Source organism: Amblyomma mixtum, chromosome 2 (genome assembly GCF_055824585.1).
Source record: "Amblyomma mixtum isolate Tamu chromosome 2, ASM5582458v1, whole genome shotgun sequence".
Lineage (NCBI taxonomy): Eukaryota > Metazoa > Arthropoda > Arachnida > Ixodida > Ixodidae > Amblyomma > Amblyomma mixtum.
The window spans coordinates 269547645-269572861 of record NC_143013.1 but is presented as its reverse complement, the minus strand read 5'-3'; the positions used below and the strand labels follow the sequence as shown (position 1 = coordinate 269572861).

General features: G+C 45.5%; 2 protein-coding genes across 6 annotated transcripts in view; one reads left to right on the top strand and one right to left on the bottom strand.

Moving 5' to 3' along the window:
• LOC149363968 (carboxypeptidase D-like) overlaps positions 1–22619 on the top strand; it is a 52801-nt gene extending 30182 nt beyond the window's left edge. The window contains exons 18-26 of one of the 2 annotated variants that reach the window (XM_089573936.1): positions 767–965; positions 1740–1869; positions 2750–2965; positions 4428–4492; positions 10710–10841; positions 11575–11760; positions 12612–12714; positions 13850–14142; positions 18281–22619. In XM_089573936.1, the coding sequence (XP_089430062.1) occupies positions 767–965; positions 1740–1869; positions 2750–2965; positions 4428–4492; positions 10710–10841; positions 11575–11760; positions 12612–12714; positions 13850–14142 (1324 nt within the window). In that variant the 3' untranslated portion in view covers positions 18281–22619. The remainder of the gene's footprint in view (positions 1–766; positions 966–1739; positions 1870–2749; positions 2966–4427; positions 4493–10709; positions 10842–11574; positions 11761–12611; positions 12715–13849; positions 14143–18280) is intronic. The other variant, XM_089573937.1, reaches the window with a different exon arrangement.
• Positions 22619–25217, bottom strand: part of Usp32 (Ubiquitin specific protease 32) — a 51018-nt gene continuing 48419 nt past the window's right edge. For all 4 annotated transcript variants that reach the window (XM_089573938.1, XM_089573940.1, XM_089573939.1 and 1 more), the window contains one exon: positions 22619–23754. In XM_089573938.1, the coding sequence (XP_089430064.1) occupies positions 23584–23754 (171 nt within the window). In that variant the 3' untranslated portion in view covers positions 22619–23583. The remainder of the gene's footprint in view (positions 23755–25217) is intronic.

Here is a 25217-nt window from a genome sequence, read left to right as displayed (position 1 = left end):
TTTACTTCTAGGCCAATTAGTTCCTGAGATATTAATATATATCACGTCATTGTCTGCTCAAACAATAGAAAAAAAATGGGCCACCAGAAATTTAATTTTAATATGTGGGTAGATACTACAGTGTGTGAGGAATGCAACGCTGGAAGCAGTTTTCAGTTTTTTGTCCGTGTGGACAAATGGGCTTAATAGTTAGTTTTCAAGTGAGTTTACCAGACATACAGTGCCAGAAAACACGACACACATGAAACTAACTATTAAGCCCATTTGTCCACACGGACAAAAAACTGAAAACTGCTTCTAGCGTTGCATTCCTCACACATTGTAGTATCTACCCACATATTAAAATTAAATTTCTGGTGGCCCATTTTTTTTCTATTGTTTGAGCAGACAATGGCGTGATATAGATTAATATCTCAGGAACTAATTGGCCTAGAAATAAACAAATTACATATTTGAAATCAGTAGAAAAAAACTGAATAAGTCTGTGCAGTTTCATTGCGTTTGGTCTGTAAATAAAAAAAATGATCTAAGACCCATGTCCCCCCTTAACTTATGCTAAAGGGCAAATTTGTGCAATAATAATAATAAAACAAATGGGTCTGATGACAGCTGTTGAGCCAGGGCCTTTACTGCAGCAACTTTAGTAGTTGATGTCGTCAAGCTGTGCAGCATATAGTAGTGCCTCCTATACTCGGAGAGAGGAGTGTGAGAGCATTCCTAGGTTTCTCCTGCAACAAGTCCCCGTGTTGTGTCCCTGTGTGTGCAGCCTGGGCAGCAGCGCGGGCGGGCGGGACCTGCCTGCGCTGGTGCTGGGCGCCACTCCCCGCGTGCACCGGCCGGGTGTCCCCGAGATCCGGCTGCAGGCTGGCCTGGCCGGGGGCTCCCAGCTGGCCGCCACCGAGATGCTCCTCCACTTGGCCCACACACTGGCCACTCGCTACAAGCACAACAGCCTCGTCACACAGGTGGGACTGCACGCAGAGCCATGGGCACCGTGGCTGCCAGATTCAGTGTCACATAGAGTCGTGTTGTGGAGGGATATCGTGGGCTAGTTATGGCCGCATAAGGTTCCTGGTTCTGGCCTATCTTGCCATATAAAATGCCCGTGCGTACAAATGCAGAAAAAACAGTGTTCCATATTGCATGGTACGATGAAACAGTGCTGACGGACGGGACGGAAGAAGAAGAGACAGAAACATGCGCTGTTTCTTCTGTCCCGTCCGTCAGCGCTGTTTTGTCGTACCATTCAAAGCCTGACTCAGCCCTCTCCTTGAGTGTTCCATATATTTTTGGTGCATCTGTTTACGTTTTTTAATGCTGAATTGAGCTTTCTAATATAGCTTGCTAAATTTTAAATGAAGTTTTGTTTGTGCTTAATTTGCTGTTGTAAGCACTTTGGCTACTGACAGTCTTTTCAAGTGAATGAACAAGTAGGCTGGTTTACCAATTACTGTATATTTAGTAATTTGAACTGCTCCTTTTAAATTCTGCTCTTATAGCTGGTTAGCTTTAGTTAGTGGTGCCTTTATGGCTACACTGAATCATTTTTCACAACGTGTATTGTGTGGGATGCAGCGCCTTATTCTCACTGTTCTCTGTCTCACCAACAGCGTCAGTGATTATGCCGTTTGAGTAAGTACACAGGTCGTAGGCTGTACATATTGCTGTGCCGACTTCTGGCATTGCTAGTCACTTTTGCCTAGCATTGACGCCTGCTGTCGTCTGTTACTTCATCGCAGATCATGGCTTCCTCACGAATTCACATTGCCCCAATGCTTGATCCTGATGGTATCACCAACTCCTCGATTGGCCACTGCGACTCAAACGAATCTACTGCTAGTGGCAACAGCCTGTTCTATATGTTCGACGGTGAGTCTGCGACTGCGGAAGTGAAAATAGTTGTGCTCAGATTACGTATGACGGTTTTGGCTAAGCATGCGCATGGGTTATGTTTTTGTTTTTGTAATAGAAGGGAGGATCCGCTGCTTGCATCGTAACTTTCTCGCATAAACTGATGACGAAACGTTGGACAGTGTAAGGGAAGAAAGGGAGAGGGAGAGAGTGCATGGAAAAAGAGACAGAGTGTGTATAGGTATGGGGGTCGATTTCCTCTTGGCAGGTCAACTTGGGATAGGTGTGCATAAGATAGATCTAAAGGCTCCGTACCTTTGGAAAAGTACTGCTAGGACCCTTCAACGTCTTTCTACTAGTCATGAAACTTTTGTGTAATTCTATGGGGGAGCTTTCTTTACTGCCTAGATTGAACATGCTCTGGCACGGCATAAATTTGGAGGGTTTTATTGGATAGACGGTATTGTAGCTTTAGAAGCTAATGCTCCTAAAGTTAACTCTCAGTGTATAGCTGGAAGTGCAGCTGGCATTTCGAAGGATGTGCTTATTTGAGTAGACCTGGCCCAGTGTGGCTGTGCTTCTTTTCTCCCCTTTTCTTCTTTCTTTTCACTTCATACTTTTGCCGGTTTAGTGCAGTTTCGCTAAAGCGGCATTTGCATCTCGCAAGCGGCGCTCGTGTTTGTCTTTCTTTCTGTGTGTTTCTGTCCTGGTTGCGCTACAAATATGTATAATTTGTCACAAATCCAACTAGCCCAACATCTAACTCTTTTAAAGCAGTGCTTTGTTTCCTTGTTGCCATTTTTGGTGTGATGGTGGCAAAAGGGTGCAGTGAAAAACGATGAAATCCGTTTGTGCGTTGCAGCCGAGTTCAACTGTGCTCTGTGGGTGCTCATTTCAGGAAGCAGTTCACGTCCCGAAGTCCTCGCCGTGCAACAGTGGACGCAGCGGTATCCGTTCGTCACGTCGCTCAACATACTGACTGGTGGCCTGGCGGTGGCACTGCCTAAAAACACGGGTGCCATCGACACGGCAGTGCTCAAGGGACTGGCCAAGACTTACACGTACCACAATGATGAGATGCTTGGTGGGGCCTTTGCCTGCGGACAGAAAAGATGTTAGTATGCAAAGCAAGCTCGTTTTGCTTTGTTGAGGATTTGCGGGGTCGCAGCGGAGCACCAGAGAGAGACAACCAGCGTGGCAGGCTTCTAGTTCCGAACTGCCCATGCCGGGCGTGCGCCCCAAGCACGCGCTGTCCATCTTTATTTTTTTCTAGAGCGCGCTGTAACGCCGATCTCAGCGCCGGCGCTTTATAGCGTCGCCTGGCGCTATAGCTTGTTTCTCGTCTTCAGCTGTAGGAATGCCAGCTGTCCCATTGAATGGGTAGCAGTTTGATCTGGCTTTTCATCTGGGGCAAGGCAGAGCTTTCTTTATGTTTTTTACGACTGTAACTTTGAGGGAAGCTGAGTTTTCTTACAGAATTTTTAGGCTTCGAGACTGCGTGATTATCTCAGCATGTGAGATGAGGTTCAAGGCAGTTAATTGATGTATGCACACTAATATTTTGAAAGGTTTCTTCAACTCTTTCATTACTGTCAAGAAAAAAAAAAGCCGCTTTCAAAATGGCGTACATAAGAATTTATTCACTCGTAAAGTTTAAAATCTTTTTTATTGCAGTATACCATAGTGTAGCTTATAGAGCCCTCTTTTTTAGTGACAAAGAAAGAAAACAGCATACGAGTTGCTTACAAGTAAAAAATATTGTCAAAATTTCAGACTTGCACAAAAATTCGCAAGAATTTCCCTTCCCTTACTGTGCGGTTCAGGTGTCCACCGAGACGTGAGACAGATACTGCGCCATTTTCTTTGGTGAGACCCCCCGGAAAAACTTGGAATGCCATGCTTGCCATGAAAAATACTCCCTCATATGGCTGACGACGAAACCAAATTGAAAACTGAATTACTGTCAGCAACAAATGAAACGTTAACAAGGAAACTGAAATGCCCTGGTGAGGAAATACAAGATAAGTTGATTAACACGTAAAGGACAGTTTTTCGAAGGGAAATTAACCTGCACTAGTATTGAGCTTCCCCCCTCGGCTAAGATTTTCTCATTTTGCTATGCGTGTTTTTAATTGCCTTTGTTCACGTTTCATTTGTTGCTGATAGTACAGTTTTTTTGCAACATACTGGATGGCATTACTTGTCCAGAAGCAGCCCGAATTGCACAGAATGGGCCATTTCACTCCACCGTTCAAATTGAATGATTTGAATAGGCGCAGTAAGGAAAGAGTTCAAGTCTTCTGTTGTGGGTTGATGCGAAATCTAGCTCGTACTCGCTGCAGCTGTGGTTCTCGGCTGTGTGTGTGTCAAGCACTTGTGCACTGGCAACTTTCCCCCGTGCTCTGCATCATGAAAACTGCTTTGTTTCCACCCGCATGTATGCTCACGATTTCACAATATATAGTACTGTTATTGCTCTGTGGTGATTAATCTGAGGGCATGTGAGCTCTTGCTTGTAGTTTGTTTTTCATGCTTGGTACAGCTGTGAATTTATTTTTTGGTCTGATGCCTTTCAGATAACACATCTGATGGAATTTTGCTTGAGTCCGCGGACCTTGGCCACCTGAATGGATCTGTGATGGTAAGTTTTGTGCCAGCATGTTTTTTTTTTTTGCCTTCCTTTAAGAGATAATTCAGTTGTCTTGCAAATAAATCCTTGCTTTTCATGCCGAATATGTTCAGCAAATGGTACCTATGGTCTACTTTAATTCTACAGCTGCTTTAATTCCTGTCACGAATTCATGTTTTGCTTGTTGCACCAGTAGTCATATAAGCAGGGCTTAAGGGGGGACACTGGTCTTGAAAAGAAAATTTTATTAATTTAGTCATAGTTATGAAATTTTTAGGGCACATGTATTTTTGTGTGCTGATTCTAGATATGTCATTTAATTTCTTGTAAAATAATTCCTTGAGCACTTTATGCACTTTTTATGCAAGTATTTTGCGAAGAGTTTTGAAGAAAATCTGCTGCGGGAAACTCGCTGAAATGTATGCCATTGGGTTCTCTTGACACCAAGGAATACAATAAGGGTGAAATTATCATCCTAGCTCTCATAGAACTTGAGTAAAAGGGTACTGAAGCTGCCACTTCAGAAACAGGAATACACACTTTCCTTCTCATTTCTGAAGCGACAACTTCAAAACTCTACAACTCAAGTTCTGTGATAGGCACGAAAACAATTTTACCCTTGTTGTATTCCTTGGTGTCAAGAGAACCCAATGGCATACATTTCAGCGAGTTTCCCACAGCAAATTTTCTTCAAAACTCTCCGCAAAATACTAGCATAAAAAGTGCATAAGTGCTCAAGGAATTGTTTTACATGAAATTAAATGACATATTTAGAATCAGCACAAAAAAACACACATTCCCGGAAGATTTCGTAACTGTGACTTCATTAATAAAAATTGTTTTCTCAAGACCAGTGTCCCCCCTTAACTCTTTCATTACCACGCCACTGTGCTTCGATCACCGGTGATCGAAAAATTCGAAGCGCTACGGCAGCGCGACCGCGGCCGCTACGGTCTTGCTGAGTCATTCGGTTTGTTGTTCACACATTAAACTTCAACTTCCTGTTTAGTTTATATTTTTGCCAAGAAGCGGCAATTTTTGAGACGCGCTCGAAGTTGGGTGTGCGGCGTCGGGCGCTCCGAACATGCCGTCATCATCGGGAATGGCGCTCGCTCGAAAAAACCCCGTTCCACTCAATTCCGCTGCGTTTGCACCACATATTTTTGATGTATCGATTAGCACGGACCCTGACGACGATGCTGTATCGTCAGGTATTGTTTCGAAGCCCAAACTGGGCAACGAGAGCCCAGAACGCTCGCCTGTGCGTTCATATTCCTCGTTCCGGTCTGTTTGTGCGAACCGAAGCTCCTCATTGTAGCCGTTACGGTGATGTGGCGCCATCTAAGTTGTTCTCCAGAGACTACAGTTTCGGTTTCTGCGTGGAGAGCAATTTTCCCACGACGCGCGAATTTTTGAAACGCCCTTGAAGCGGAGGGTACGGCGCGGACGCTCCGTGCATGGCGTCGGGCGCGCAGACGGCGCGCGCTCGGAAAAATCTTGCTGCGCGCAATTCTACTGCATTGACTGCAATTATTATCTATGCTACGAGTAGTAGAGCCTCTGGTGACGATGTTGCATTGTCGGATTTTGGTTCAGACGCTGTAACTGCGCAAACCGATCCCGGAACGTTGGCCTGATAGTTTCGCTTTCTTTTTCCTGTCCGCTTGTGCGGGCGCATCTGGTTTGTTGTTCAGACGGTTAGTTCCATTTTCGGCCTAGTTCGTAATTTCCCCGCCAGTCGTGCATTTTTGAAGTGCCCTTGGAGCATAGGCTTATTGCGACATAATACGCGGTGAGGATGGCGTCGCGTTGAGGTCGGGCGCTTCGCGCGCTCGGAAGAGTCCCGCTGCACGTGATTCTCCAGCCTCTGCAGCTGATTTTCAAGATCCTCCGAGCAGCAGTGACTCGGACGAAGATGTTGTAACGTCGGATTTCGATTCTGCAGCTACATCGCAGCTATACTTATCGCATACTATATATCGCAATATCACACCTATACTTGTTGTGTTTTATATATTTTTTTTAATTTTTGACGTAAATTAAATAAGTTTTGATTTGTATTTTTTAAACCACGCTTACCAAGCTTTCGTTTGGCGCATAACATTACACTTCCAATTTTTTTTTCTTGGACTGTAAAAATCATATAAAGGGCACTCTCAAACGAGCCTTTTCAAGAGGCATGAAGAAAAAAATTCTAGCTCGAAAACTATTCAAGTTATAATTTTCAAACTTTAATGCCATGTTTTAGAAAGAATTTGAATTGTTTTGTATATCCTAGAATTTTTTTAGTACAAGTGTTTGGAAAGTTATTGTCATATAAACACAAAACTTTTCTTCTTTTTTTACTTTTTGTTGTGTTTACTGATTTTTTTTCACAGCATTTCAAGCAGAATATGTGTTCAAATAAATTTCATTATAAAGCGCATTCTATCTGAATTATTGTTATGCATTTTATATAATTTTATCTATCACACTTTTTCTAAAAAAAAATGTTGTCTGAGACATATGAAAAATGGTCGTTTTTCCCGTGGTAAGGAAAGAGTTAAAGGAACAAGGAAATACACTTAGTTGCAGTTGTGAGCTATTATAATTTATTGATGAATTTTTACATGCTAAAGCGACACAGTTCAGAGGCACACTATATAGTAGAGGGCTTCGGAATAACGTCAGCTGCCTGGGATTCTTTAACATGCAACAGATATCAGTTCATAGGAAGACTAACCTACTGAGGATGCTTGATATGGACAAAAAAAAAAGAGTAATGTGAAACATGATCAAAGGGTCATTTGCAATATATTTTACTGTTTATATTAGGAACATTTGAAGGACTTTGTTCAGCACTCTTATGTGGTGTTTATGCATATGTACTGTTTTTTTTCATTTCTGTTACATAAAATAAAAATAGAGAAACCAAACGAAATGGCGTGAACCCCGTCGTCTCTTGAAGGGCAGTATTGTAGGCAAACGTGACGTACGGAAGGATTGCGTCCCAGTTCTTATGGTCATCGTCGACGTACATAGAAATCATATCAGCGATAGTCTTATTGAGGCGCTCGGTTAGGCCGTTGGTTTGAGGATGGTAAGCTGTGGTCTTACGATGACTTGTGCCACTGAGCCGCATAACTTCCTGAGTAAGCGTGGACGTGAACGCTGTGCCTCGGTCAGTTAAAACAACATAAGGGGCGCCATGGCGGAGGACTATGCTGATGATGAAAAAGTCCGCAATTTCAGCAGCAGTGCCGTGGGGAAGGGCTTTCGTCTCACAATACCGGGTTAGGTAGTCGGTGGCAACCACAATATACCGGTTACCCAATGATGACGTGGGAAATGGTCCCAGTAAGTCCATGCCGACTTCGTGGAAAGGAATTCTCGGCGGAGCAATGGGTTGGAGCAAGCCATCGTAATAAACAAACTGGAGCGTGGTGGTAGCGTGACATTGTCATCACACACGCGAAAAACAGACCTGCCGGGCTCGCTGCGGTCGGCTATGGCACACTGAGGTGAGAACGTCACGACAAGTTCGCGGAGGTTGATTATGGCACCGTGTTCCCGAAGAAAATCTAACCCGAGGATGAGGTCCTTCGAGCAATGAGCCAACACAGCGAAGCAGGCAGTGAAGGTGACACCACGAATCTCCATTCTAGCGGTGCAGACGCCAAGCGGTGTCACCAAATGGCCTCCAGCTGTCCGGATGTGCGTTCCAGGCCAAGGTGTCAGTACTTTCCTCAGGACAAGCGTCAGACCACGACTCATGACGGAGAAATCGGCGCCGGTATCTACGAGAGCAGTCACGCGGCGGCCATCAACGATGACCGGGATTTCAGCCGAAGCTTGGTCACCTTCAGAAAAACGCTGTGTGAGGGAGGTCGGACTAGGTGATCGTTCTCGCGGTCGGGTTGGGGCGTCAAGCGGAGGCGTCTCCGTTCGTCGAAAATTCGTCGGACTTAAGGGTCGTTCAGATTGTCCGATTGAGGCGTCAAGCGAAGGCGTCTCTGGGCGTCGAAAGGTCGTCGCGGCGTGGGGTCGGAGGTCGGGTCGCATGCTAACGTCGGTGAGCGGAGGATGTTCGTAATTATGTCCGGTGACGGCGGCCCTACCTCCGGGGGTCGCCGTCCTCAGTTTTCCCGGCCCGGGCTGGAGAACTGCCGGACGTAGGACTGGCGGGCTGGTGAAGAAAACCGTCGAGGCGACGGTGACCTGGACTGACGTTGGGCAGTGGGTGCAGGTGGGACGTTGGCCGCTAGGTACTGATCGATCTCGCGGGGTCGTTCACCATAGCGTGGCAGGGGTGCGTCTGGCGAAAAGCCGCGCAGGCCAATCCGGCGGTACGGGCAGCGACGACGGATGTGGCCTGCTTCGCCGCAGTGGAAGCACAGGGGCCTGTTGTTCGGCGTTCGCCACATGTTTGCCTTCGTGACGGGTGGGCGGTCGTCTGGCAGCGCTGTCGTATGCGGGAATCGGTGGGACGGCGCGGTAGGGGCAGGAGAGTAGAACGCCGGTGGTGGTGGCGCAGGACTTCGCAATGCCTCGCTGTAGGTCATCACATAAGGCGCTGGCGGTTGCGGAGGTGGAGTGGGCTGCACCGTGCGGCGTATCTCGTCACGGACAGCCTCCGAGATGGCGGTGACACTAGGAGGCTGCTCCACAGAGCGAAGCTTCTGCAGCTCTTCGCGAACGATGCTCCTGATGAGCTCTCGGAGGGAGGTGTTCTCATCCCCGGACCTCGGCATGCGGCACTCCACAGCAGTGATGTTTGACGGACGGCCGTAGTGCGCAAACCGCTGCTGCAGGGCGCGCTCCATGCCTGCCGCTTCCTTAGCAAAATCGGCGACTGTAGCCGGAGGATCGCGCACGAGCCCAGCAAACAATTGCTCCTTCACGCCCCGCATCAAGTGACGCACCTTCTTGGCTTCCGACATCGAAGGATCAGCGCGGTTGAAAAGCCGGGTCATATCCTCCACGAACATCGCCACGCTCTCGTTTGGCTGCTGCGCTCTCGATTGCAGGGCCAATTCAGCACGCTCCCTCCGTTCGTTGCTGCTGAACGTATCCAGCAACTGGCGCCGGAAGTCTTGCCAGGTGTGGATGGCGGACTCGTGGTTTTCGAACCACGTCTTGGCGGCGTCCTGGAGGGCAAAGTAGACGTTCCGAAGCTTGCGGTCCTCGTCCCACAGATTAAATTCAGAGACCCTGTCATACCCGTCCAACCAGTCCTCCACATCTTCAAACTTGTCACCATGAAATGACGCGGGCGTACGAGGCGAATGAAGAAGCAGCGGTGGCGAACTCACAGATTGCTGGAAGGTCTGGCTGGCCACCGTAGAGGTCATCTTGCGGGATGGCGCGGTGAGGGGACTGTACTCGGGGGCTAAGCCTTTCAAGCGGCGGCTTGACTTGTGGACAGGTGTCGTGTCCAGGGGGTGTGGCTGAGCGCTGGAGGTTCCTGGGACCTCTTCGTACATAGATCGTACCCAGCACCTCCACCAAAAATGTCACGGACGCCGGTAGGACGTTCTATTCCTGGCAGAACAGTACCTGGCGAGCACACTGGGCAGAGCGCAGCCGGCAGGCCCTAGCACCGAGCAGAAGAGGACGAAGTGCGGCGCGCGACAAAGGTCGAAGAAAGACCGCACGGGGGCGCCGGTAGAGTGATGTCTAAACTAAGTGCGGCAATATTTCAAGTGCTCCGTGCCAGTGATGGGCGACCAATGTTGTGAACCATGTTTGGTGTCAAAAAAGAATGCAGTGTTTTCGAGAAAAGCACATTCCTGGCTTTGCTTGTCTAATGAAAACAGGTCGGGTAGAACAAGTGCTAGCATCTTTCAGAAAGTTCTTGACACATTTCTTGTCGAGCAGTTTCGCTATATTAGTATTATCTTACTGGGGTTTTAAGGAATGAAATGGCGTACATTGTATAACCTTTCACTCCATTTCACAAATTATGCTGTGTAATTCAAAATAAGTGCTCACATCATACAGTACACAGATTTTGAAATCATTTCTAGTGCAGTTGGTGCCTAATTAAATAAAATCTAATTTTACGAGTTTGCCAAACTTGGAACCAACTGCAGTTTCATGCAGACAGCCACAAAGCAAAGTTGTTTCTTGATTTAAAAAAGTTTTTCTTGGCTGCACTGAACTGTTTGTTTGGTGCTTAATCACAAGAACGTGGAGTGCCATTGGGTCCTAGATTTGTGATGCGAAATGCATTCTTTGCCTCTGTTCACAGGACTTCAGTTACAGGGAGACTGGAACCTATGAGATAGCTGCTTTCATTTCCTGCTGCCAAGCGCCTAACATCAGCGAGTTCTCTACTGTGTGGGTTGAGAACAAGCAGTCAATACTCAACTATCTACTCCAGGTCAGTAACGGACTAGCATGAGTGGTGAACTAACAGGACAAATTGATGGTGTTTGTGTTATTTTAAAAAAGATTGACATGATGGTCTCATGATTGTACAGCTGCTGTTGTTGAAGACTCGCACTCATGAGAACGCAGCGTTGAAAATTAGGAGCCTTCAAGTGATGTTGCCACTGCTTGTCTTAGTGTGTAACTGCATGTGGACCACTCTTTATGCGTAAACAGTTTACCTTGACAGGCTAACAAGCAGCTTGATGCCTCCCCAGTAAACACAAATCAGTGGCCGCTATCACCAGCCATCTTGCATTCTGGTGTGGCAATGCCAACCGTGAACTGCACACTTCACTGAGCAGGAATGCGCCTGCAGGAATGCGCCTGCAGGAATGCGCCCTGCCTTCGAACCTGCGTCACTGACTTTGGCAACAAATTTGGCAGACCAGCTGATTTGAATCAAGCAAACACATAAAACAAGCGTTACGACTGTACTGAGGCTAAGAACAAAGGGACGAAGACCCTGGGCATCTCTTGTGACACCAATTGTTGACACTTTCTTCTTCCTCAGTGGCAGCGGGCTCTTCCCTCTGCAGCTGTTGTATGGCCAACCACCTCGTTTTCCCCATGACAGTGACAGTCACGCACTAATGGCCAGCTAAAATTTTAGGTCATGCATGATGATTGCTACCGTGAAAAAGGGTCATTGATGTCAATGACTGTGCTGACTCTGCTGCTTGCAGGCTACGCAGGGCCTGGTGGGTTATGTTCGCACCAAGAGTCGGGACCCAATTCCCGATGCCAACATCACCATTGAAGGACAGCCACTGCACAAGCCTAGCACCAAGTTGGGCGAGTTTTGGGTCCCACTGCAAGAGGGAAGCTACCAGGTGGTGATCAGCGCCCCAGACTACTACACCATGACAAAGGTGTGATAACCCGGAGCTCCTCCAGCTCGCGCAAGGGCTGCAGCCCTGTCTTTTTTCTTAGTGGCTCGTTTTGCGCGACTTGGCATCTTTCAGGGCACAGGATGACCAGCATGCGGTTGTCAGTTAGTGTAGGCGCTTGCCTGGCAGTGGTTCCACAAACAGTAATTGAACAGTTTGTGCAATTCAAATTCAAATTTTATTTTGCCACCATGGTACAGATGATGGCGGGGACCCATAGTAAAAGCTGCCGTTTGACAGCTTGACAAGGCCACGGAAAGCTAAATGCCAGAAGAATTGCTTTTCTTTTTTTGAAAACTACAAACCAAGATTTCATGCTGTCTCCATGAAACAGGACAGAGAACTTTTTTAGCACACTTGTGGACCTCAGAAATGTCTTCACAGTTAAGCCACCAACTTCTAGCAGCCACACACAGAATGGTTATCCAGTCATTGTGAACAAAAATGGCATTTTCTGCTAAAGTAGTACTATATTAGTGCAGTGACACTGAATCACGTGTACGATAGACATCTATGAGCTGAGCTCATCAATTACAGTGAATAAATGGGATTGCTAGGTTCACTTTTGCTGTGACAGTGTATGTGCCAGAAAGTCAAACGAGCAAAAAGCAAAAGAAAAAGCGTGGAACAAAACGGTAAGCACTTGACAGCCAGCTATGCTAGCATCTGTTACTTTACTGTTAGTACTGTCTCAAATTCTTCGTGACTTGTGCTCTGCATATGAAGGCTTCAAGGAGTGGCAGTTGTAACGTACATCTATAATTTTTGTTCTTGAGAAATAAAGGCTTTGTGTTAGAGCAGCCGCTTATCTTTTTCTTTCCGCCTCTGAACAGATTGTGGAAGTCCATCCTGGCCGTGCTGTAACTGTTGAGTTCCTCCTGCAAGAAAACGTTGTGATTGCTGGCCTACCAAAGCATGTGTTTGTTGTTCTCACAGGTGAGGATTTCACACATGCCTTCCTGCTTGTCATCAAATGCCTGTCTCTGTAAAACATGACTAATCCTTGCGGTGCAGGGGAATTCCATGCATGACTGTTATGTCAAGTGAAAGGGTGCAAAAATTTCACGTTTTGTGGATACAGAGGAACTTGTATCAGGTTTCGCTCGTTGTATCCTAGCTTTGCTCCTCGACATTTACGTTAAGGGGGGACGAGGGTCTTTAAACTGACCTTTTTATTTGTGGCTAGCATGTCATGAAATTTTGCACACAGATGTGTTTTTCTCTTCCGATTTCAAAAATGTAGTCATAGTTGAGCTGGTGGTCTTAGATCAAAAGTTATCTTAAATTTTAGAGTGTAGTTAGGTAATTTCTTATGCAGCTTTAATGAACTTTCTCATTGCGTTTTGTTGCTTTTAATTACATGAATTGACAGCCAGCAAATTCTCATACCCGATGACATTCTTACTTTTTTTGTTTAGGCCACGTATAAATAGAAATTTACAATTAGCTTAATGAGTTGCAGTGTAAAATACTGCGACCTCTTACTCTTGACATAGTATGTCAGGACGACATGCCTTTAGAGAAAAACAAAGAATGTCATCGGGTATGGGAACTCTCTGGCTGTCAATTCATGTAAATAAAAGCAATAAAATGCAATGAGAAAGTTCATCAAAGCTGCGTAAGAAATTACCTAATTACATTCTATACTTTGTAAGATCTAAGACCACCAGCTCAATTATGATTACATATTTGGAATCAGAACAGAAAAACACAACTGTGTGCAAAATTTCATCACATTCTAGCCATAATTAAAAAATTTTGCTTTAAGTCTGCCAAATACAGTTGGTATGTGCTGGCTTTTTTTTGGTTGGCAAACTTTAATGAATTCAAGGCTGTTTTTGATGTCTTCACATGACATGAAGTATTCTGTTTGTTTCATCGAGTACTGCGGCTGACGACTGCGGCTGATGACAGCGCCTAGTTCTTCTGGTCGGCAGCATTGTGACGCAACACATTTTGTGGTATAACTCCAGCAAAGAGAAACTTGAAACGACTGCTGCGTTTGTTCCTATTCTTCCTCGATCGAAGCTGTTGCTGATTCCAAGCATCCATTGGTGCCCCCTTGGTGCAGGTTCTCTTGTCCTGCTGATGATGGTGACTGCCCTGTGTCTATACGCTGCCGTTATGAGCCAACGACAACCCGAGAGGGCAGGCTTCATGCCTGTGCAAAGCAATGGCGGGACGCTGTTTGACGACGATGACGACGACGACGGCATAAGGCAGCAGAAGAGCCGCAAGGCTTCAGGCGGTAATGCTGGTGGTGGTGTGCACAGCAAGTTGCTCAAGGCGGCCGAGTACCACGATGAAACTTCCTCCGAGGACGAGATCTACAACACCCGCAACTGGAAAAGCAGCGCAAAGTGAGTAAGTCTTTCCAGGTTATTAGTTTATACTGGTCTGTTGGTGAGGCATTTTGGCTAGTGTAAACTGAGCTGCAGCGCAAGCTCTGTTGTCTGCAGTACGGTTCAAACCTGGATATAATGAAATCAAGCAAAGTTCAGGTTTTCGTTACATTCAGTTTTCATGTGAAGACTCGAAAGGACTGCGTAGAACGGAAGCCAAAATAAGAAATAAATGCAGATGAAATAGCCTAGCAAACTTTCGCAGTAAACCCCCATTACTCAAAGTTGTAAGCATGGAGAGGCGTTTTGCGGTCGCCTTAACCTATGCGAATGCGGCAGCAGCCACTAGTCTCTGCCGCGGATCGCATAATGAAAAAAAATGCCACTAAGTGTGGGTGGGGGTGGTGGAGGAGACGGAAGGACCCTCCTCTTCTCATGTAGTCATCTAAAAAAAGCAATAAATGTCTCGATGTCTGCCCGTCCACAGTTGCCCTCAGAAACTGAACGCCTAAGCGGCTATGAATTTCGCTCGCTGTTGATGCCGCATGCTCAGGTGTGAACAACTCCATCACGCATTGCTGGTACTCTTTGCCGTCCCCACTTTCACCACGTGCTTGCTGTTGGTGCCTGAATCGAGTGTGCAACCGAGTGGTGGCGATGGGCGCGCACCTCTTGCTGCATGCCTTCTTTGCTATGTCCTGTTGTTTTGCGCTGTTTCTGAACGTGAATTGTTGGTGCTACTTGGCAGGATGCTACAAAAGTGGAAGCTGCAGAGACTGCTGCGTTTACCGCTGAGAGGTACCGATCATGCTGGCGCATGGCGCGTTGTGTCAACTGTGTTCGCTTGTTGCGATCGTAAGCCTTCTCATGGCGGTTCGCATTTTATCGCCATGAAACTCGCATGATTCGGCCATATTTTAAGTAATGCAGCACTAGTTAAAGGGACACTGAGGAGAAATTGAAGTTGGCTTGTATCGACAGAATACCAGCTCCTGATTACAAAAACGCCACTCATACTGACAACAAAGCTCTTGTAACGTAGAAAAGAGCAAGAACCAAAATACAGGTATCGCCGCCACAGGCCAAACTCGCAAGTACAAGCGTGATGTCGTCATAGGACAAAGCAGTGTTGCTAGAACCAATGGTTCTAGCAACTCTAGGACCCGAGAAGCCACAAATCCCTGAGGCGCAGCCAATGCATGCGCAAATGTCCTTGACCTCGTCAGATGGCGCCACGTGCCCGGCAACTACGCGCGCTCCTGAAGCATCGGGACCAATCAGCGCCTGTTTTCCGGCGGTAGGCGGGCTCCCGGTATTCCGCTAGCGGTAACAAGGTACACGGTATGCTAAAGGTGTCTATTTGCGAGAACTTCGTTGACGACTTCGAGAACGAGATCCATCGTAACGCTGGCAAAACGCCAGTGCAAACGTAATCGAAGCGACTGTAGCGACGGCCGCAATAGCCGATAGATGCATTCAACGTGCGGCCGGCGGTAGCTTTCTTTTCGGCTGCTGCTAGGCCGCACTATGCTAGCCACCATAGCCGCACTGCTGGCTGCCAGAAATCACGGAGTCTGCAGTACGTCATGCGCACGTCATGTTTCAGGTCGCTTAGTCATGTGTCGTCATAGCAGAATCCCAAGTTTGAATCAGAGCGGCGGGAAAAACTTTTTCAACTTCGAATCCAAATTTCTTAGAAATACATGCATCTTTCGCTGCCGGCCAAGTGGCAACAAAGCCATGACATGCCGAACTATCGGATTTTACTATAAAAAAAAAATTAATAGTGCTCTCCTCAGTGTCCCTTTAATGGATAGTCAGCACGGCAAATTCGTTATATCAAGGTCGATGGCTGCAACACGTTCATTACATAAAGTTTACAAATAAGCACACTCCAAAACACACAGGCTTTGGGGAATTGAGAAACTTAGGAATATCAGAGTCCTGTTGAGGAATTCACTACGTGGAGGTTCGTTACCCCCAGGTATAACTGTATTCCTAATAATAGGTGAATTTGCTATGTGGGAACAACTGTAGTAGGTTGTTCCCACATCACTATCATGCTGTTTTCTATGCAGTTTATTGGCAATTAATTCTTGGGTAAGAATAGTGCTTTTTTGAACCATGGATTAGAATTTTTCTAGTTTGCTAGATATAGTTAGTACTTTTTTGTTTGAGTTGTTCAGTGTGTGTTCGGTAAATTTTAAGCTGCCCATTCTTGCAAATTTTGGTTTCAATGATGTGGAACACAATAGTTTTGGCATGTGAACATACCTTTTTTTTGTGTGTGTGTGTGTGTTTTAAGGTACCCTTCACTGCAAACTGAGTTTTGTTTGTGCTGGCATAAAGCAGGATGTGGCAATCCTTTCAGTGTTTGTCCAGATGTCATTGTTAAGGTATTTAGTACTTTAGTGTGCCAAGCCCTTGGTATGGGCAGTGCCGTGTCAGCAGCATTCTGTCAGATCACATTCAAACACTGCTGGGCTTAGACCTCATGCGAAATTTTGCTAGTGGGCTTTCCCACATACCTGACCTCTCGCTTTGAACTATCGTAACACGTGAGCATGCATTTTTTTGTTTGATCCTTCCATAATGTGTTGCGTACTTAACGCCCACACCTAATAGCACTCGTACTGTCACTTTCACAGCTCTTCTAGCTCGAGCTCCACCATCTGTTTTGGTCAACTGCGACATGCGGGAAAGCCTCCTTGCAGAATTTTGCATGGGGCTTCTGAAGGGGGGACCGAGTCAAGGTGCCACAAGGCAGGGCAAGCGATCGTGCAAAAATCTCGCCCATTGCATGATGCATTATAAGCCATATTGCAAGGCTGAAAAATATCCCTGCCGTGTAGTTTCAGTTTTTGAGCTTTACCAGCTGTCGGAACCCAGCTGTGCGCTGCTTTGAGACACAGACTGGTGCGTTGTGGGTCATTTCTCTGAACTTGAACTTAGAATACTATGAGCATTTCTTCTGGTCCACTGAAGTCCGAATTAATGACCATATTACGGATTGCATACTGTTACGCATCAAGCTGTAGACATTTCCGAACATGTCAGTTTTTTTCTTTAATGGTGCTGAGTCGGTCTAGCTATGAGAAGTACTGGTCACTGGCCAAGGTCAATAAAGATGAAAATTGTGACATTTTGGGAGCACTGCGGCTCCCTTGAGTACTACAGCTCCCTTGTGTGAAGATAGTGAACAAGGGAGTCATAGTGCTCCCAGAAAGTTACAATTTTCATATTTATTGACCTTGGCCAGTGACCAGTACGGGGCCCGTGTACTGTGCGATGTCAGTGCACGTTAAAGAACCCCAGGTGGTCGAAATTTCCGGAGCCCTTCACTACGGCGTCTCTCATAGCCTGAGTTGCTTTGGGACGTTAAACCCCAATAAACCAACCAACCATCATCACTATGATACCTGACCAGACGGTATGCCGTCAAACTCTCGACTACATGAGTTGGTCTAGTTTTGTTTATTTTGATGACGAAGCCCATACACAGTCTTGTAAAAAATAAGGATAACACTACTTGTATATTCATATTTTTCTGAGAATTTTGTCATACAGAATAAATATTCAATATTCGTAGGTATTTTTGTATTCTTGTCAGTCTAGTTCCATTTATTGCAGTGGCAAAGAACATACACTATATTTAAAGAAGAAAAAAGGATGGTGTTAGCCTGTTTATCTTTTTCTTAAATTTTTTTTTCGTACCGCAATTCGTTTCGGAATTTTTTCTTCGTGTTCATATTCGAATCATATTAGAAAATTTCAATATACACACACCCCTAGTGAAATCATATTGCAGCAAACATAGAATATAAACCTCCACGGTGCGTGTGGATAGACCAGTTCAATTGGTTCTGCACATTTGCGTCACTGAAGAAGGCGAACCGTTCACAAAAGTGTGTCGAGAGAACTTTACTTGCCTGTATTTTATTTTTCTTTTGTTAACTTTGCGTTTATTTCAGGAGTTATTTTTGTACCTGTCTCTGTGCGACATTTAGAATGCCCCTGATGCAAAGTAAAATGTCTGGACACTTCAAAGAGTGTTGAGGGCCATCTTGAAACATCTGGCCCATTTGCTCATCGCAGCATGGGGGTGTTTTCATTTCATAAGCTGCATGCATGGTGTGAACAGTTCTGTTTTGTTAATGCAGGTCCATTTAAAGCGTGCTAGGGGCATCCAAGCTCACAGGCCCCCTTGCCTCATCTGTCTGGTGCTGATGGAGCCTTCGAGCTGCCAGTGTGCTCACCAAGGTGGGAGCGAGGAGCCAGGAAGGAAATGCCCCCGGCACTGCCTGCTCAGCTGCCACATGCAGAGACTTTGTGTGATCTTGGAAGCCAGATGCTTCCAGAGCATTGGTGTTTGTACTCTTACTTACTGTTCAAAGGAGAAAAGCGGAAGCAGCGTGGTGTTCTTCCACCACCCAGCCTGCTCATGTTGCAACTAAGAAAAATGTCCGAGGCATACACATGTGCGCCAAACGGGGTGCGAGATGTTGTGCAGCGCTTCGTCATTTTGCTGCTGTGTTGTACATAAGCAGACTTGTGGCGCCTTGATGCACGGAAACAAAAATGGGAGAGGTGCTTCTGGTTTCATTCCATCTACCACCGTAAGCTAATGAACGAGCACGATGCACGCGAAGGTTGTTAATGTTGTGCACGGATGCTGAACTGAGCACTGCCAGTACATAGCAGAGTTTCAAACGCAGAGCATAACATTTGCCGATTACTGTGTGACTGGCGCTTGTAGAGCCTGGTCTTTGCATATGTAGAAGAGGTTTTGTTTTGCTACTTGAATTTTCACTTGTGGAGACAGTGTGCATAATGCTTTCGTTGAATGACAGCGCTGTTAGAAGAAAAAAAAGCTTACTGTTGTGTACTGGTGATGAAGTGTTGGAAGTTTGCTTGTGTGCTTTTAGCCGGAACAAACAAGTGCACTAGATTAGTTTCAGTGGTCAGCACTTGCTGCCAAAGTGGTTTGGGCAGTGCTGGCAGATTTTAACGCTTTGACCACGGTGCATCCTCTTTTATTTTGTAATCTCGTTCTACACCTTTTTTGTCTCTTTTCTATACATTTTTTGGAAGCATACTATTTTTAATGATCGAAGGTTGGCAGTAACTGCATTGCTAGCTTGGCCAGGCCACTGTGATGAAACAAAGTGGGGGAGCCACTCCCGTGGCGCTGCTTCTTTCACATCTATACACCTGTACCAAGATAGGAGGATTCGTCGGGCGACGTCTCTGAGCAGCCGCACTTCGTGCCACGTGATATAGCATCTAATATATATATATATATTTCAAAACACTCGTGCGACTAAAGCAGAACTTTCCCGTTACTGTGTAACTAATGGCGGTGTTTCACTGTGTACATAGGAAGTTGTGCATGTTTTGCACGCAGTCTGTGCAGCAGGTGAACTGAAGAAAAACAAAGCATTTTACATTGTTTTAGTGACTAGTTACGATATGTGCAGTGGCCTTATTTCTGTGTACGACTACTGTGATTGCACCCACACTCAAGACTGGTTTTCCTGCTAGCGGGCGTTTCGAGTTCATTATTGGAAACTTTTTCAGCCAGGTTACTTCGTTTCAGCTGGGCAGCCGACTGAATTCTTTGGCTTTGTTGCATAATAGCATGTTGTGTTGCTGATATTCACGTGTTTTAGTGCACATTGTGCAGGTGTTGAAACCATTTGGTTGTAGCAGCTTTTCGCAGTTCACATCTAGGCTTAATGCTGTGGTCACCCCAAAGTTTGGCCTTGTATGTAGTTTAAGGATCGTACCGTGAAATTCCATTCAGTTAAACTTGTCCCCGAGCCATCGTGAACAGTGCCAAAGCCAAAGGGTCCTTTTTGCTGCAACTAACCCATATGCTTTCTTTCCACGTGTAAATATGCTTAGAGAGGCTAATACTGTATTCAGTAATTTTTCACCCGACGTTTTTTTTTGCAGAAGAATACTGCAGTGGCCAATGGTCCCATTGTCTGGGCTGGGTTGTGCTGTGTGGGAGGTTGCACGTCTTTCATGCTGTACTTAGCAGACTGTACTACTGTCATGTTTCACGTTCAAATAGAAGGAATTTCCACACACACAAACACGAACATCATCCTAAGACAACCAAAGTTTATGCATAACGCCCAATGGTGTCTTTCTCTTAGTTTGCCTCACTCTTCTGCTCCGCCAAGAACAGAGAGACATGTTCAAATGCTACCCCGTCTATTTTACCCGGGATGTACTGTGCATTAAGTACATTACAGCAGATTTGTCTATTGTGGGCTGTATGTGTGTGTGTGCATGTTTAATGTTTTGGGAGTAGCATATCCACATGATCTTGAGAGCTTTCCATTGTAGTGCTTGCTGATGGAAGATGTGTGAAATGAAATGCCACCTAGAGAATATACTGCATAGGCTGTTCTTAAGGATTGCAGAAATGAATGGTAGTGGTAGTTCTAGTAATTAGTGCTCTGAGCAAGAATATCAAAGAAGGTTGCAGTTGAAACCAAATTAAGGGGGTAACGTGGGGATCGAATAGTAAAAATCGAAAAAAAAAAATTATATATAAAAAAAAATTCAAGATTTGGTATCCACATTTCCTCCGAAGACAGCCCAGAAATGACTTAACAAATGTTTTTGCGACTGTAGGTAGCAAAAAACTGCCGTAATCTTCTCGAAAATGGCAGATTTTCAAGTGTGATAAAGCTGGTTTCACTATAGTTCTCCTCCCTTTAGGATAGGATAATATGTCCACAATCAAAAACAAGCGCACGAAGTTACAATGCAGTGACCCCCGGAAAGTAGCAGCTGTTCAGCGTTGATTGGTCCGACCTGTCACATGACGCCCAGCACGCCTTGTGTGTGGCTGCTGATCGGTGCCGTTTCTCGAGCAGTCAGCTGCTGCAATTCTGCGAGATAGCACTCCTTTGTTGCGCGAGGTACTGTCTGTGCACCTGTGATGGATGGTTGCGAGTTTCAGACTAAGCATGCGTGCGGAAGGCGTAAACCTGGCATCTCGAAAAAAAGGATGCAAATGAATCGTACGAAGCGAGGACCAGGTTACCAGCAGCCACGAAAAGGATCAGCATGCTGTGTGCGAACCATTGCAAAGACAGAAATGAGATGGCAGTGAAAGCGACAAGGATTCCTGGTTCATTTCGGTGCTACCATGTGGCTGCAGCGCAGGGCAGTTTCTAGCGACTGATGCGATCGCGCAGCAGCGTGAGCATGTAGGTGCATCCAGTGACTGCCACGCTGATATGCCTTCGGAGGCCAGCCTATGCCCAAAGTTGACACCTGGTAGCGAACGCGAAAACCTTGGCGACACGTAAACAACTAACTATGGTACCGCGGCGCAGTTCTGATGCGGGCAAAGCTCAGTTTCCACGACAGCGCAGGATTCGCCGCCAGCTGATCGTAGTGACAGCTACTTGTCCAGTCTAGTTCTTAGCGCACGCAAAGACTACACAGTAAAGGACAAGGAAGCCCTCTCGTCCTTTACTGTGTCATCCTTGTGCAAGCTCAGATTTGTCTAGCCAGCACTGCACTATTCAGGGACACTCGTAACCTTGTAACCAAAGCCTTTAAAACTGCTTAGAACAAAGATTTCCGTGAACGCAGTTCACTTCGTGTGGTTTTGGCAATGGAAACGCGAGTGTGCACTAACATCTCTCGGCAGAAAGGAACCCCTCCCAAAGAAAAACATGCGGGGCTGAACAAAAGGAAGCAGAGAGATATAAGAAGGCACCCCACAGCCAAGGACATTTAACGTTAGTCCTGGAGCATTTTGATGGATGTGAACTGCTTGCGCAACTTCAGTGCCAGTTTTCTCAAGTGTTTTTAGATCCAACTGCCCTGCTTGCAGAAAGCGTAGCACGACAATGGCTTCACAGAATTTCATGCGGTTTGCTGAACTGTATTCTTTCAGAATTCGTTTTTTTTTTTTGTACTCTGTCATTAGTCAGACTCGACTATGAGTGCATGCATTATGCAAGCATGGATATAAAATTCTGTGTAGAAAAAAATCAGGCTGATAAAATATTGAGATGTCACTGCGTCAACCATTCCTTTGGGCAAAATTTGAGTGCACGCTCCTATACCATGTTTTGTTGTCATGCCAGGCATTTTTGTAAGTTAGGTTAGCACTGAAGCATATAAAAACTGATATCAAAACTACTCAAGGTATTTCAGGCGTGCCAAATTTCATAGCTCCATGACAAAAAAATAGCCTCCGATCCCCATCTACCCCCAAAAGCAGTTCAATAGAGTAAAGAGTCAGCTGAAAAGCCAAGCAAGCCATTCTCTAGCATGTCAAATTCACACATCTGCTGCTGCATCAACCCTGTGTCATTGTCATGTCTTCCAAAAAAAAAAAAACAAAGTTGAATACTTGTTGACATTCGTTCTCTCTTAAAACAGAGCAAAGTGTGGAATAAGAAAAAGATTGAAACTACTCTCCTCTAGTCATTCTCATGCAGAAATAAAGGATTCAAAACGACGTCACCATGGCAACGAGTATTTTTTTTTAATACTCCCATCTTCACTCACAACAGAGACTATACCTGCACAGCCTTTTCCATGCGATGCTTGAAGAGAGCCCCAATAAAACAGAGGGTCTTGCCAGATCACTTCGAAGGGCTCTTCTTCCTCACTTGGCTTCCCCAAACAGGCAGCACAGATATGCATATTTATGTATAATCTTCATAGTAGTATATGTATATATGTACACTTATTAAGCATTCTTTATATTAAACTTGCCATTGCTACTTCCTAAAAAAAATGTAAAAAACACCTGAAAACTGACTCCTTTTTGATTAGAAAAATGACCTATCACACAACTAGCATGACTCTCGTACCAGCGATTTCCCTCTTCGTGGCACCCAAGGCTGCGTCCGCACATACACCCTCTGAAGTCGGCCTGATGGGGGGCAAGAGGCGCACCAAGAAGAATGCATTGCCTTTCATCTGTGCAACGCACAGAAGAAAGAACCCTTGCTGCTTAAGTCCGCAACCACAACACACTCCAGTCAGCTTCATGAACCAGCACAGCTGCAAGCATTCTGTTAACTCTACTACGCTTTTTGTACACAAAGAAACACAGGGCGATGAATTTTTCAATGCACACCCAAACCGCAGTTTTCAGACCTTATAAAGGCATTAAAAAAAAAACGAGGAGGGGAGTGTTTTTCCCAGCACAGCTATTGTTCACAATGCATTAGTGTCAGAGCTCGAAAAATCGGTGAAATGAGCTGGAAACGCATGCAGTAAGGGGCGGACGGCCCTTGGGAGTTTGAGCCTGTCACTGCTGCGCTGTTCCCCTCCAACAAAGGCTGGCTTGTTTGGATGTCGCACCTGAAGAATGCATTCGATCTCGAGTTTCACAGCACTCTTTAAATGAGCCCGACGGACAAACAGGGAAAAAGAATGAAACAAGCAGGCAGTCGCGCTGCCTTTCTAACTGCAATACCTACTGCAAGACACACATTTTGCGAAAGTCATTTTCGAACTCATCATCAATGTCTCTTGCGTCAGGCACTTTGCCTTCTGTGTTTGGCATGTATGCTTCGTAGTTGATGCCTTCTCGCTCGTAGAACAACATGTACGCCGAGTCCGAATCAATTTGATCCAGCTGAACTTCCTGAATGAAAAAAAAAAATGCATTGGTGCAAAATGAGTAGTTGCTATCTATAGATATAACAGGAACAACAGGCAGCGTATGCAAACTCTAGATATGCTTCACAATCCCAGAACAGCAAGGTTACTATTAAAATTAAAGGCAACACTTAAGCTTCTATACAAACATTCCAGAATTAAAGCCTGCACAGTTTAAAAGAATAATATATGTGCCCCCAGAGTGAACTGTCGTGGTAAGTGCAGATCTTGCTGTATAACACATGGCAAAGCCGATTGTCAATCTAGAGGCTGCAACTGTTAAGTCTTCTGACAGCAGTTACAGTCAAGGGCAAAAAGTATACATGCCCTAGTACAGGGAGGGGTTCTCAATCTTTTTATCTTCGAGGAACGTTAAAGGCTTTCAAATAGTGCTGATGAATCTTGCGAGTCTCGGATTCTGTCCCTTTCCAGACTGACATGCAGGCAAAAAAGGGCATGCAGAAACAATGCTCCTTAAAAATTCTTTAAATTCCATTAAAAATGACTGGCTGTGTAAAGAAACAATCAGCTGCTATGAGCAATCACAATATGATTAGTACCAAAATAATGTGGGTAAAGGAAACATAGAGACTGAGGCATGCAATGATGTACAGTGTTCACATGTATATAATGTGTCCGAGGATACTATAATGCGAGAAGGGAGTTTGAGAACGAGGGCACAGAAAAAAAAAAAGAAAACTGCAAGCAAAAATGTGGAAACGACTATGTTGGTATTATCTCAGAGTCAATGCTTCAGAAATGTGCGCCACACTATCGAGTGCCACAAAGCCATCGATGTGTTAACGCACGCAGTTTCCCATGCAGGAGCTGCCAGTGTCACCGCTGTTCTGTTCAGTGTTTCGTGCTCCCAAGAACTGAGCCTGTTCGCCCTTCTTTCCATTCCCTACCCAGAGGGGTTCCCTCTGCACAACAATAAAGTTTTTACCACAAGCACCACCACCACCACCTACTCCGCTCAACTCTTTCATTGCTTTCTCTTTCTAAAAGGCCTGCATCACCTTCTTTCTACGCTCATAACCACAAACTTTCCCTGTGCGCATCGCGAGGCCCCAAGGTAGTCAGAAAAGATAGCTTCACCTAGCAGCTAGTGAGTACAGAGGTGAAAGTCGCTATAGCTATCTTCATCAGCTAGAACAAAAAAAAATGCATTATATTCACTTTAAAATTCTGAATATAATGCGTGATGCATTATGAAACTGATAAACTGAGGAGGGGAGGGGGAGACTTGTTACCTTGTTATATTCATGTAAATATGGGAAATGCTCAGGGGACCCAAAACGCACCCCAAGGAACCCAAATTTTTTATGGCACCCAGACTGAGAACCCCTGCCCTGGTACCAGCCTCAAAGCATCAAAGCAACACGGATGCAGGTCTTTAGAAACACCAATGTATGCATGGATCTAAGCCTATCAGCATCTAAGGAAATC